At 37.4% G+C, this 14,311-nt stretch overlaps 1 protein-coding gene and 1 pseudogene across 1 annotated transcript in view; one reads left to right on the forward strand and one right to left on the reverse strand.

Annotated features, from left to right (window-relative positions):
• Nucleotides 1-14,311, reverse strand: part of OGA (O-GlcNAcase) — a 30,084-nt gene that overhangs the window by 11,723 nt on the left and 4,050 nt on the right. The window contains exons 2-10 of the mRNA XM_077748464.1: nucleotides 13,826-13,877; nucleotides 13,293-13,390; nucleotides 11,588-11,718; nucleotides 9,398-9,569; nucleotides 7,028-7,126; nucleotides 5,667-5,951; nucleotides 3,129-3,287; nucleotides 2,047-2,660; nucleotides 1,490-1,664 (exon numbers count right to left, since the gene is read on the reverse strand). Of these exons, the coding sequence (XP_077604590.1) occupies nucleotides 1,490-1,664; nucleotides 2,047-2,660; nucleotides 3,129-3,287; nucleotides 5,667-5,951; nucleotides 7,028-7,126; nucleotides 9,398-9,569; nucleotides 11,588-11,718; nucleotides 13,293-13,390; nucleotides 13,826-13,877 (1,785 nt within the window). The remainder of the gene's footprint in view (nucleotides 1-1,489; nucleotides 1,665-2,046; nucleotides 2,661-3,128; nucleotides 3,288-5,666; nucleotides 5,952-7,027; nucleotides 7,127-9,397; nucleotides 9,570-11,587; nucleotides 11,719-13,292; nucleotides 13,391-13,825; nucleotides 13,878-14,311) is intronic.
• On the forward strand, nucleotides 9,634-9,756 carry LOC144218556 (U4 spliceosomal RNA; annotated as a pseudogene).

Below are 14,311 nucleotides of genomic sequence, written 5' to 3' on the forward strand. Positions count from 1 at the left end.
CACATCAGGCTCCGTGCTGACAGTGTGGAGCCCACTTAGGATTTTCTCTTTCTCCCCCTCTCTCTGCCCGTCTCCTGTCCTTGCGCACACAAGTGCGTGCACGCTTGCTCTCTCTCAAAATAAACTTTTAAAAAATTCTTCTGGGGTGCCTGGGTGGCTCAGTCGGTTAAGCATCCAACTTTGGCTCAGGTCATGATCTCCTGGTTCGTGGGTTCGAGCCCCATGTCAGGCTCTGTGCTGACAGCTAGCTCAGAGCCTGGGGCCTGCTTCAGGTTCTGTGTCTCGCTCTCTCTCTGACCCTACCCTGCTCATGCTGTCTCTATCTCTAACTCAAAAATAAATAAAACATTAAAAAAAAAATTCTTCTATCTGTTGTGCTATATACATATATATGTATAGACACACACACATATATATGTTGTGTGCCAACATATATATGTGTGTGTCTCTGTACATATATACATAAATACCCTAAGTTCTATATATTTTCAAATTAACAGAGACTCTACATTTGGCTGCTAATAAGCTGTATCACAGGAAAGCTATCATTAATACTTAAGAGCCTAAAAGTATGTAGGCAGAAAGTGAGAAAAGTGAGAAATCTCACTGCTACTACTCTAGTTAATCTCAGCTCACATCTATTTCACAACCAAGACCAGGTAACCCATCACAGTGTTTGTGACTACTATGAAAACTATGACATGCCAGTCAGCCTTGCTGCCTGCTGTGTGCTGTATGTACATCCATTACATATTCCTTATAGCTGGATTGAAAACCTGGAAATGAAATGAGGTCCCTGGAGAAACTTGGCCATGCTGGTGCTTTTTACCAAGTTTGAGATTTTCCAAAACAATCAATTTTCAAAATAAACATACAGAAGTCCCTTTAATGGAGGAGAGAGTTTTTAAGGGATTCCAATTTTCTTCCCCTGCCAAAACCAATTACTTGGTAGAGGAATAAAGAAATGTGAAATACCAAGTAGCACCAGAATAGCCTACCACTAAAGCTCGCATGCGCACAGGGCTGGGAGGATGGCTTCCTCTTGCCAGGCCCCTTAGGTCATTTCAGCAATTATTCTGTTAAACACAGCATTAACGTTATCAAGACCCAGCAAGCAGCAGAGAGCTTACACAGTCATAATTCATAGTGTCTCATCTCCAAATCAGATCAAAATCATATACAGGGTTCCATCCAGGAAGCATTCAGTCAGAGCAAGTTAAAGTCAGTACTTTCTAACACATTTTCAAGATATTTATGTTGAATTAGCCCAAGGGAGAAAAATCAATGTGCTTAATTGATTTACTGAGACTTGCACCTCAAGCCAGCCAACAATGGCTATACCTCTGAAAGAAATCTAAGCAAAGAATTCAATTGGAATTTCACCAATTTCCTAAGTATTTTTCTCCCTGTGGGATAATTTTTTTTTTTCTTTTTTCATTTTTAAGGGACAATATATCTGAGGAAAAGAGATTATTCCTGGTGCACCTACCTAACCACTGTACAAAAGACTTCACCATAGACATTATACTCTTGATATCCCAAACATAGGAGTACATGTCATAAAGGATTGTCCTGTTGGCACAATTGGAGAGTCGAGTGAACATTCCCATCACCAGTCCACACATCTCCTCAAACTTGGCTGCTCGTGACCGCCATTCTTCAATCTATTGAGGATCAATAAAAATATGACTCAAAAACTGCAAATGTAACAAAATAAACTGCTTATATTATCAGGTCCCTGCAATTTATCCTAAACATTAAAGGATCACAAGGCTTAAACTCTTTAGATAAGCAATAAAAGTCTGTCTCCCCAAACTGACAAATATTTCTGAAATAATCAACTGTGTCTTTCCTTCATTTTCCACTATAAGGTCAAACTATGGAACTCTACATATCACAATCAGCAGAGTCCACAACCACTTTACAGAGCACATTCTAAAATGTGGTCAAGTTTCTGCTAGTTACCAATAGATTCATTTAAGACATCATATCATCAGCACGGGGATGCACCCACACTAGAGAAGCAGATAAATCACGCATACTCACTTTTTCAGAGTCTTTTCCTTTGCAATTGACACTGACAACACTGCTATTTGCTCGAAGCCACTGGAATTCCCGTAACATCTGTGCTCCTTTGGGTCCATGCTCATAAGGAAGGTAGAATAGGTCAGCAAGCAACTGCAAATCCTCCAAAGTCACTGGTTCAACAGTGTACAAAGGCTTTTCATTTGGACCTGGCACAAACTGTTCCTTGTTTGTCTGTTCATCAGTCTGCATGGGGGCAATATCACTAATGCAGTCTTCCTGCATAGACATCTCTGGGGATTTTGATTCGGCTATGCTCTCTTTATCTGTGTCCATTGGTTTCAATTCCTCAGCCATTTTAGCTTCAACAATTTCAGTGAGTATTTGACTGTCATTCTTGTGGTCTGTTTCTTCTTGTTTTTCCACTACCATGTCCATGGGCTCCTCATCTGACTGTTTCTTTTCTTCTTCCTTGGTCAGAGCTGTTGGCTCACCACTCAAGGCTGCTCCCTGGCTCATAATGGGCTCCTGGTAAACTGTTGTGACTACAGTTGTGGCATTTAAAGAGGGTGCTGCAACTAAGGGAGTCCCATCAACTACACTTGCTTTAGCTCCACTGTGTGCAACTTGCCTACCTAGAAAAAAAAATTGCCACAAAGATAACCAGAATTAGAAACAGAACAAATCAGATCTAAAGAAATGTTTTCTTATCGTATCTCTAACCTCAATTTGAGATTCCAAATATTAAGCTCTGAGAAGAGTACAATTCCTCTAAACCACCAGGGACGTAGGAAGGTTAAGAGAAGAGGAAAGAAACAAATTATAAACATCCCCTAAATATGCCAACATGTATTATCTTCTCTTTTGGAGATCTAGAGCTAAAAATAATTACTTTTTTAAAAAGGACATTTTTTAAAACAAATTAGCATTCCATCAAGATAAAAGCTACCCCAGACCAAAAGTTAAGATTTTAAAAACTTATTTCTCTAGATCCCTTCTCAAATTTTACTTTGTTTTGTGGGCTTTTGATAGGAACATCCCAAATGTTCTTTATGATTCAACCAAGAGATCCAAAACCCCTTACAACAAAGAGCCAAACTCACTGCTATACTGATGAGGTACACCAAACTCCTGCAACCATTCTGTTAAGGCTAACTTTAGAGCCATTTGTGGACTATAGAGCACATCAGTTTCAATATCTTCATCACTGCCTTCATTTTCTAACTTTATCTGGATCGATACAGTACTGTCTTCACTGTCAGCTGCAAAACAAACAAACAAAAAAAAAAACACAAAAAATGGTTTTGATTACAAAAGCCTCCTGAGAAGTGAGAGGAACAAATGCAAAAACACCAGTTGTTACAGTACAACTAGAGAAAGAAGGAACAGGAACATGAACAAACCTTAAACATAAAAATACAAACATAACCAAGACCCTTAAGTGAACCACTTCACCTAGAAGTCATCTATATGCCTTGCTAAATGCCTGGGTGGCTCAGTTGGTTAAGTGTCTGGACTTCAGCTCAGGTCATCATCTCATGGTTCCTGAGTTCATGCCCTACATCAGGCTCTGCACTGACAATGTGGAGTCTGCTTGGGGCGCGCACACTCGCTCTCTCTGCCCCTCCCCCGATCACACTCTCCTTCTCTCTCTCTCTCTCTGAAAATACGTAAACTTAAAAAAAAAAAGTTTTAAATGCATTGCTTAATGTAAAATCCCAAATGAAATACAAAACACTAATTTCAAGGGCTCCTGGGTGGCTCAGTTGGCTGAAGATCTGACTCTGGATTTCAGCTCCAATTATAATCCCAGGGTCATGGGACTAAGACCAGTGTCAAGCTTCCCACTGAGCATGGAGTCTGCTTAAGATGTGTTCTTTCTCTCTCCCTCTGCCCCTCTTCCCCATTTGCATTTTCTCTCTAAATTAAGTAAATAAATAAGTTCTTTAAAGCCACTAATTTGAGAATCACTGGAAAAGTCAATCATAAATGTTCAGAGTGCCAATTATTGGCAATGTGACGTTAAAGGTATAGGATTCCATAAAGAAAACATTCCGTATCCTTGAGTGGCATTATAAATTAATGGACAAATCATTATGAAAACATAATAAGCAAACAGGCATATTGAGGGAAAGAGAAAAATCAATAGAGAACCCACATATTAATCACAGATAATAAGCACATAATGAAGCTCTATACCAGCATAGTGTTAGAGAAAATGAAGTCTGAACTCTGGGCTTAGTATCCAAAACCTTCTATTCTAGCTTTCTTTCCTATTTCCCTGCACATGGCCCAGTTTGGCTACTACTCTTTAATGTACTTCATGCTTTGCCTTAAAAGCAGGAGGAGGTAGATGCCATGCACCCAGAGGGAACTGAGACTATATTTTGTTTTTTTAATTCAGGGCGGTGGTCTACAATGACTGAGCCTTAAAGGGAAGTATTAATCCAATAAATAGAATTGGAAGTAGGGGTACAGAACTGAGAAACAGAACACAGCTATATGACTACATATCCCACCCAAGCACCATGTGACATTTCCATACCCCCTAAATGAGCCAAAATTCAGATAACTTCAAATTTTCAGTGTCCAGTGCTTTTTATCTCGTCCACCAACCCTTTCATGCACAGCAACCTTTACTCATACTGTGATGCAATTTAAGTATCCCCTCCTCTATGAAATGGTTTCTTAGCACCACTTTTGCTTAGCAGAAATAATCACTCCCTCCTCTGTGTTCCCACAGCACTTAGTAAACAATTTCCTCAGGATTTATCAAACTACAACACAGTCGTCTATACGCTTTATCCGAAAGGACTATGGTCTTCAAAAGTGGGGATACTTTATTCTTTGCATTCTTCGTGCCAGGAAGGTGCACTTGCCAAATCTTAGTGTTTAATTAATGAATAAACAACTAGCCAGCATTCTCTTCCTTAGAAACTCAATTGGGAATTTTTCGTGATTAAAAAAATCAGTATGCCAATGTCTAAAATGACAAAATAGAATGTTAATTTATATAAGCTGAAATATAAATGATATACAAAGTAATCCAGATAATAGCTAGTCATCAAAAATATCTCATTTAATAAAGATCACCAGAAAACAGATTGAATCAGAATAATTCTAGGAATAACAGGAACACTAAAAAACTACTTTGTCAAGTGCTCAGATTTCAAAGTCACATTTTAAAAGCAAAGAATTGAGGGGGCGCCTGGGTGGCTTAGTCGGTTAAGCGTCCGACTTTCGCTTAGGTCATGATCTCGCGGTTCGTGGGTTCGAGCCCCATGTCGGGCTCTGGGCTGACTGCCAGCTCAGAGCCTGAAGCCTGTTTCAGTCTGTGACTCCCTCTCTCTCTCTGACCCTCCCCTGCTCACGCTGTCTCTCTCTGTCTCCTAGAAATAAGACATTAAAAAAAAAAAAATTTTTTTTTAATTAAAAAAAAAATAAAAGCAAAGAATTGAGGCCAAGAAATTATTAAGTAATTGTTCAAAGCCACTCAGCCCCTTCGGCCCTTCTATCACTCACAGGACTAAACAACATACTTTTAAAAAATTCTTAAATTATGATGACAAACCCACACCTGCCAATAGCTTTAGTTAACCACAGCTCTCCCCACAAGGTCAAGGATTAAGCAGTCTACTTACTCATCACTACATCTTTTCTCACTCCATTCATGTTTGATTTGTACCAGGTGGCAAGGGTGTGGATAGCAACATAGTTGGCTTCAAATTCACAATTTGGATTAGTAAGGACTCCTTTTAACCGTGGAATGAGTTCTGTGGATCTTCCTTTGTATGGGCCCAGAAACAGTCTCTTCTGATCATAATCATTAGCATGAATGTTATCCCAGATTACTGGAGCTCTCTTAATAATCTTAGAAACTTCTTCAATAGATTCCACTGGAATTTCTTTAGAAACAACTTTCGGACCTAGAAATAAGGACAATCATTTGTTAAAAGACCCTCAAACATGATTCTTCAAAATAAAGTGCATTCAATTTTTTTACTGTATTTTGTTATTTATATACTTTCTAACAATTTTTCTTTTCAAAGTAACATAGCAACATGTCTTTTTGAGTATTCCGTTTTACTCAACCCCTCCCCAATATTTTCTCAGGTCACATTTCTAGAAACGGAATTAGTAATAAAAAGAAAGAATATTTGGGTTAAGCGTCTGACTTCGGCTCAGGTCATGATCTCACGGTTCATGGGTTCGAGCCCCGCGTCGGGCTCTGTGCTGACCGCTAGCTCAGAGCCTGGAGCCTGTTTCAGATTCTGTGTCTCCCTCTCTTTCTGACCCTCCCCTGCTCACACTCTCTCTCTCTCTCTCTCTCTCTCTCTCAAATAAATAAAACATTTGAAAAAATAAAAAATAAAAAAAAAAAGAAAGAAAGAATATTTAAGGTCTGAGCAGGCTTCCTCAAACTGATATGTTAAAAAGGAACAAATTTTCGGGGTGCCCAGGTGGCTCAGTTAGTTAAGTGTCCAACTTTGGCTCAGATGATAATCTTGAGGTTCATGAGTTCCAGCCCCGCGTTGGGCTCTGTGCTGACAGCTCAGAGCCTGGAGTCTGCTTCAGATTCTGTCTCCCTCTCTCTCTCGGCCCTTCCTCTGCTCACCTCTCTCTCAAAAATAAACACTAAAAAGAAAAATTTCATGTAAATAATTCATTTTCCCATTACAATACAGCTTGTTGATTACTGTCAATCCAGCAGGATAGCTTTCATTTTTAATAAAACACTCTCCTCCTACGGCTGAGAACAATCTTTTAGCCTAGTTCCCTATAGATCTATTATTTACCAGCAACTGATACTCAGATTCACTACAAAATCCTCAAAGATGTTTTTTTATACTAAACGAAGAACATATACTTCATAAAAGAAAGGGAATTTTAACAAAGTTTTCTGGCTAAGGCTCAGTTTTCAAAAAGTATCCAATTAACCAGAACAACCAATTTTTAAGTTCTAGCTAACTAAAGTTTTACTGTATAAATCTTAAAGACTTACCTGTCCAAAGCACCTCAATTCCAGGTAGAAGCTTTTCACCCACAGTCCTTAAATAAGGAGACTGAGACACATTTGGGTAACAGAAAGTGCCACAATATTCTAAATGTAAGAAGGAAAATGAAGTAAAACAGGAGTGAAATGGTCATAGATTTTTAAATGTGGGGAAAAAAATTTCTACCAATTCTGTTATTTTCATACAAACGATAAAGAGCTTCCAAGTCACGTCTCAAAGGAAGTAAACTCAGGTGAGTAGTTTATTAAACAAATTAAAAAGAAACAATAAAATCTGATATTCTTCCCCCAATAATTTGTATCAATGCTTATGAACTAATCACTAGAAATACAAGTTTACTAAAGAAATAATTGGAAATCATTTTCTATATGCTTTGAATCGGCTACCTTTCTGATACAATTAGAGGCCACACAGAATGAACTGACAATATCATAACAGACAAAATGCAGTATTATGTGCCATGCTATTAAGACTCAATTGCAACTAAATAGTAATTTACAGCTTCTGAACTGAAATAATCAGCAAAATTAAAAGAGAACCAATAGAATAGGAAAAGATATTTGTAAATGACATATCAGATAAAGGGTCAGTGTCCAAAATCCATAAAGAACTTACCAAACTCAACAACCAAAAAAACACATAATCCAGTGAAGCAAAATTAGGCAAAAGATATAAACAGACACTTTTCCAAAGAAGACACCCAGATAACAGACACTTGAAAAAATGCTCAACACCACTCATTATCAGGGAAATAGAAATTAAAACCACAATAAGATAGCACCTCACCCGTCAGAATGGGTAAAATTAACAACTTAGGAAACAAAAGATGTTGGCGAGGATGCAGAGAAAGAGGAACCCTTTTGCACTGCTGGTGGGAATGTAAACTGGTGCAGCCACTCTGGAAAACAGTATGGAGGTTCCCCCCAAAATTAAAACTACAACTACCCTATGACCCAGCAATTCCACTACTAGGTATTTATCCAAAGGATAGAGATATGCTGTTTCAAAAGGGCATATGCACCCCAATGTTTACAGCAGCATTATCAACAATTGCCAATGTACAGAAAGAGCCCAAATGTCCACTGACAGATGAATGCATAAAGTGGTGCATGCACACGTGCGCGCGCGCACACACACATGCGCGCACACACACACACACAAATGGAGTATTACTCGGCAATCAAAAAGAATAAAATCCTACCATTTGCAACAATTTGGATGAAACTAGAGTGTATTATGCTAAGCAAAATTAGTCAGAGAAAGACAAATACCATATGACTTCACTCATGTGGAATTTAAGATACGAAAGAGATGAACACAAGGGAAGGGAAGCAAAAATATAGAAACAGGGAGAAGGACAAAACGTAAGAGACTCTTAAATACAGAGAACAAACAGGGTTGCTGAAGGGGTTGTAGGTAGGGGGATGGGCTAAGTAGGCAAGGGGCATTAAGGAAGACACTTGTTGGAATGAGCACTGGGTGTTATATGTAGGGGATGAATCACTGATTCTACTCCTGAAATCACTATTGCACCACATGCTAACTTGATGTAAATTTAAAACAATAAAGTGTAATTTTAAATTTAAAAAAAAGCAAACATTTAGGAAAACATTGAGATAAATAATAAATAGTAATTTGCAGTGAATTAAGTAATTCCTGGTATAATATTACATATTATTTGAGTACTCATGTTTTATCAGGCCACTGAGATAAGTTCATGGCTTACAGTACAGTACTCTCAGGCATATACACAAAATTAAATAAATTCAGACAAAATTTATTAGAACTAACTTATTTATCTCTTCCTGAAAAAGAGGTTGAGGGGAAATTCCTTATAAGCCTAATTTTGAGAGGCAACTAAGAGAGGCTAATACATTATCAATTGAAGGAACAAGGGAGGGAAGGTGAGAGAGGAAAAGGGGGGCAAGGGATACTTAGCAAGTTTTCTATGCTGAGTACTGGAAATAAGAACCCAGATGGAAGTGGGAGGAGTGAAAAAGGATACAGATATGCACAGGCAGAAAAAAAGGAACAAGTAGGAGGAAATGAGAAGTGACTAAGTTAAAAGCGATGTAAATTTGTTTTCTAGTTTTACATTTGATAATACTATCCTTCCTTTAATCCTGAAAATGTAAAGTTCATATACTTCCAGTATTAAAAAATACATGAAATCTTTTGTCTGTTCAGTTGCCATTTAGCAGTCCCTAAAATTTCTCCAGTGTTAAGACCTTGAGAAATGTCTTCTAGAAAAAGAATTCCTATTTTTACACACCAAAGGGAGATAACACAATAAAGCCCATATAGTTTTCTGAAAATGAAATAAGTCTAGTTAAGTATAAGATCATTATATACAATACCTGTGGGACAGAAGAGGAAAGTTTCTGGCTCCCCTAGATATTGATAAATTTCATTTGTGATGGAGACCTGGGCATGAGCAAAAGAACTGAATACCTCTTTGTCTGCTGCACACATATTATGGTCAATATCATCAAAAAGCAAGGCAAATGACCTGCACCCAAACTGAGAAACCTAGGAAAAGAAAAAGAAAAAATAAAAGATGATGATTTAGCAGCTCTTTTTAAAGTAAAAATTAAACTTTGTGTAGTGGCAGTATTGTAGCCAATGAGGTTTATCCGAGGCGAGATTACTGCTAATTGAAAACTTAAAATAAAAATTAAGAAGTAAAGTAAATACAATGCCTTTATGGATCAGTCCAGAAAGCATGCAACTCTTGATCTGATTTCAAGCCCCACATTGGGCATGGTGCTTACATAAAAAATAGGATTCCAAATAAATATTAAAGTAGACACTTATCAGCTCTACCCAAAAGTCAAATACTTTCCTTAGTAGATTGTTCAAAGCCACACCGATTAGCTCAGCTAGACAAGTTGGGACCCATTTTTCATCTGGGTTAGAATGCAGTATGTTCCAACAAAGCTTCAACAATGTGGCCTATCCTACCTCCCTGGCTGCTGATTAATAGAAGACCAAACAGAGGGGCACCTGGGTGGCTCAGTTGGTTAAGCATCCGACTTCGGCTCAGGTCATGATCTTCACGGTTCATGGGTTCGTGCCCCATGTCGGGCTCTCTGTTGACAGCTAGCTCAGAGCCTGGAGCCTCTTTCAGATTCTGTGTCTCCCTCTCTCTCTGACCCTCCCCTGCTCATGCTGTCTCTCTCTCTCAGAAATAAATAAAACATTAAAAAAAAAAAAAGAAGACCAAACAGAGGGGCACCTGGGTGGCTCAGTTGGTTAAGCATCCGACTTCGGCTCAGGTCATGATCTTCACGGTTCATGGGTTCGTGCCCCATGTCGGGCTCTCTGTTGACAGCTAGCTCAGAGCCTGGAGCCTGTTTCAGATTCTGTGTCTCCCTCTCTCTCTGACCCTCCCCTGCTCATGCTGTCTCTCTCTCTCAGAAATAAATAAAACATTAAAAAAAAAAAAAGAAGACCAAACAGAGCGAGAAACACAAATGATAAATGAACTCAAGAGATGAAAAACCTAGGCTTGTTCTAGTCCCGAAGACACACTGATCCTAATTAATCTCTGCACATAAACCTAACCAGTCCATGAATCAGAAGAAACATAATAGTATTTGATCAAACAGGGAGATAACCTCTTAAAAAGCATATTCATGGAAACTTAACCTTGTATTAAATTTTTATCATCTTAATGCCATCAATAATATAAACCTTTGCCTAAAGAAACATGCACATATATATATGTATTATGTAACAGCAAATTTACTTTACCAGAAAAGATGTGCAGCTTTTATGTTAAGCAGAATCTAGATTCCAATCAGGCTTACCAACAGCTTACTTGTTTATTTAGTCTGTTTCCCTTTCCTCATCTCTGGAAACCATCCAACCAAAATGAGTCTGGATTATATCTCTTGTCCCATACTAATTAAATAGTAACTTATGTCTAACAGGTAAAACCCTGTATCTATTAACCTCAGTCACAAATTCAGTCAAGTACCCAATAATATACAGAGCTTCTCAAAATGTGACTCTGGACAACCTGAATTTAAAAATCTTTTTTTTTTTTTAGAGAGGGAAAGAGAGAGATATCACATGCACAGGGGAAGGGCAGAAGGAAAGAAGAGAATCTTATGCAGGCTTAGGCCAACTGCTGAGCCTAACTCAGGGCTCCATCTCACAACTATAAGCTCACGACCTCAGCCACCCAGGCACCCTTGGAAAACTGGACTTCTGAAATAAATCCTCACTCCAAGTCTGTATTCCCACCTCAAGTCAGTTTAAAAATCTCTGGAAATGAACCCTATTAGCAACCTTTTAAGCATCACTTCTAAGCTTTTCTACTATGGCAATTCTTATGCAAACAAAAGTGAGAAACACTGGCACCTCCAGTAAAGCTCTCTTGACTCATGTTAAGAAAATTTCCTCTATCAAAAGCATGAAGGTAAAAAAAAATTGTACAGAAGCAAAGAAGCAAAAATTTGGTTTCCTTTTAACATCATAAAAGCAACTCAGAGAACTTTGTTTCCAGTACTGACTCAGCGAAAAATAATGAAAAAGGAAGTTACCTGGTCCAGTTTGCGTTTCAACGTAGATACTTCCTTGGGGTTAGAAAAGGTAATATCCAATCCAGGTGAGATAGCATAGATGAACTCTATCTCATATTCTCGTGCAGCAGAGATGAGTGTCATAAGTTGCTCTAAGGAAAAGAGTCCAAGTTTTCAGGAAGCAGCACAGAAAACTAAAAGAACCTTCACCTTTCAACTAAAGAGCTCATTTTCTAATTTACAATAGGTCAAGAAAGGAAAAGTCCTTGAATTTTTACAAAACTGTCATGTCCAATGTGACAATAGGTCACACAAAATGCCTCATGTGGCTTAATGTCACCCTAAAGTTAATAAAGCATTCTTTCCTTTCACTGCCATTTCTCAAAAATATTGAATTAAGCATCAGTTCTCTACTGAATATAAACCATTTTTATTTCCTACAGTGCTTGAGATGTACGGGTTTGGTTTCTGCAGTCTCTGAACAACTGAAATTCTTCAATTAAAAAATCTACATATAACTACTTTATAATTTGGAAGAAAAGAAAACTGAGTTCTTAACAACCAAGGTTAAGTGACAGCCTTAACAATCCTTGTCTTTGGAACTACAGGAAAATACTCATTACACACTTGAAGTTTTTAAAATATAATAGACAATTTTCCTAAGTAAAATTAAATCCTATTCTATATACCACTAGATCTATCTTTACATAACTTTCAGTGGTATCTCAAGATAGTCATTTGACTATATTTTGATTATTGATCACATAAAATTTCATTACCAGCACCACCAAAAAATAATTAGGTTGAACACACACTTAAATTATATTGAGTAGTAAACAAAAACACTATATGGAATGGAGATGGGATACATTTTAATTGCTTTTCATAATTCAAGAAAACTTTCTGCTTTCACTGCTTTGGCTGCGCTCTATAACCAAGTTATCTCATTAGCAACATGTGTGTACCATTTATTTCCAAATATGAAAATGTTTCTCTGTTTACAAGTCCCCAAAGAAAAGCACCACTTATCTAATTTACAAGGGAGTTCTGTCATGTCCTACCCTATTTACTAGTTTTATGTATTTAACTCAACATAATAACACAAATTACAAGGGTAGTTTGCAATAGCTTTTCACTTCAGTAGAAGCCTGGACTAGCGTGAGGCTTTTATTTTAAACAAAGACAAGACCAAGTAATCAAGTGGTCAAGACCAAGCCATTCTTGCATATGAAGCAAAAGGATCAGTAATACTGATCCTGTCTTTACTTAAAATTTTGGTATCTAGCTCATGGATTTTTTTGCATTAATTTTGGTTTAAAAATTACATAAGACATTATTTTTATCTTCACTGATCTTTTTTTGGAGTCCCTTAAACTTTATACCCAAGGCAGGCACCTCACTTACTTGCCCTAGGCCTAGCCCTGCTTTAGCACCTCTTTGTTCAATGGCCCACTGTTTAGACCACTGACAGAAGTTAAACAGTACAATTATGATTACAGAACAAATGGGAGTGAGACTGTCATAACCATGAATCACACCATGCCTGCACAACATGAGTACTTCTCTTTCAATCTCTATACTAACTCACACAGAATTTACCAGACAGGAAAAATGGAAACTACCTACAAAGAGAAAATGAAATACTTAATAAAATCCTTATAAATCTACATTACAGCTCTTTTCTTCACATATTCTGAATTTATGGATTAAAAAAGAAAAAGATTACCAGCTTCCTCCACTGAATACATCTCTCGCCAAAACATCCTATGTTTGTAGTCATCTTTTGGGGCATATAAGTATGTATTTAATTCCCATTTCTGGAGCCTTAAGGGAAAAGAAAATTACATATGTATAAATAGGCAACATGTATAGGCTGTAAACCCCAAATTTTTCCCTTTCTTGGAGCATCTCCATCTCTTAAGAAGCTAATAATATTCTGGGGCAGTAGCTTTTAACCTTTTTGTAATCTAGTGGAATTACAAAAAATTAAATATTACAAGGAATGCCAACGTATTAAAGTCTTAAATACAACAACAGCTCTGAGTGACACAGATGAAGCCCAAAACCTATTCAGCTTTCCCAGGAAAACTTTGAAAACCCCTGGCCTAGGTGAAGGAAAGGTAAAAGACCAAGGTAAAAAAAACTTCTGCAACTGAGAAATCATCAAAAATGCACCTGACCTATTCAATGTTAGTTTTTCTTCAAATAAAAGGAAATGTTAATGGTTTAAGACTCTACTTGACAAAGTAAAAAATTTACCTTCTGAAGAGTTCTTTCCTCTGCTCCATCACCCAAGGTCTTCCGTAAAATCCTAGATTCAAAGTAAGAATGAAATTATTTTCAAGTTTCAAAATGTGATGAACTGTTCATTGAGAAAAAATTACAAAACATACAATATAATCCCATTTTGAAAAAAAGTATGTACAATATATCCAAAGGATATTTAGTAGAACTTTNTAAATTTTCTGGTTTTTCTACCATTTACACTTACTACATATACAATGTATTTTTTAATGTTTACTTTTGAGAGAGACAGAGTATAAGTGGAGGAGGGGGATGGGGGGGCATACAATCCCAAACCTAACTTAAAAAAATTTTTTTTTAAATAATCTCCATACCAGTGCCAGGCTTGAACTCATGACCCAAAGATCAAGAGTTAGGTGCACTACTGACTGGGCCAGCCAGGTACCCCTAAATCTATCTTTTAATTTTTATAAAAGGTTGTTTATTGTGGGGGGGGGGGCG

This window comes from Crocuta crocuta, unplaced genomic scaffold (assembly GCF_008692635.1).
Source record: "Crocuta crocuta isolate KB4526 unplaced genomic scaffold, BGI_CrCroc_1.0 scaffold619, whole genome shotgun sequence".
Taxonomy (NCBI): domain Eukaryota; kingdom Metazoa; phylum Chordata; class Mammalia; order Carnivora; family Hyaenidae; genus Crocuta; species Crocuta crocuta.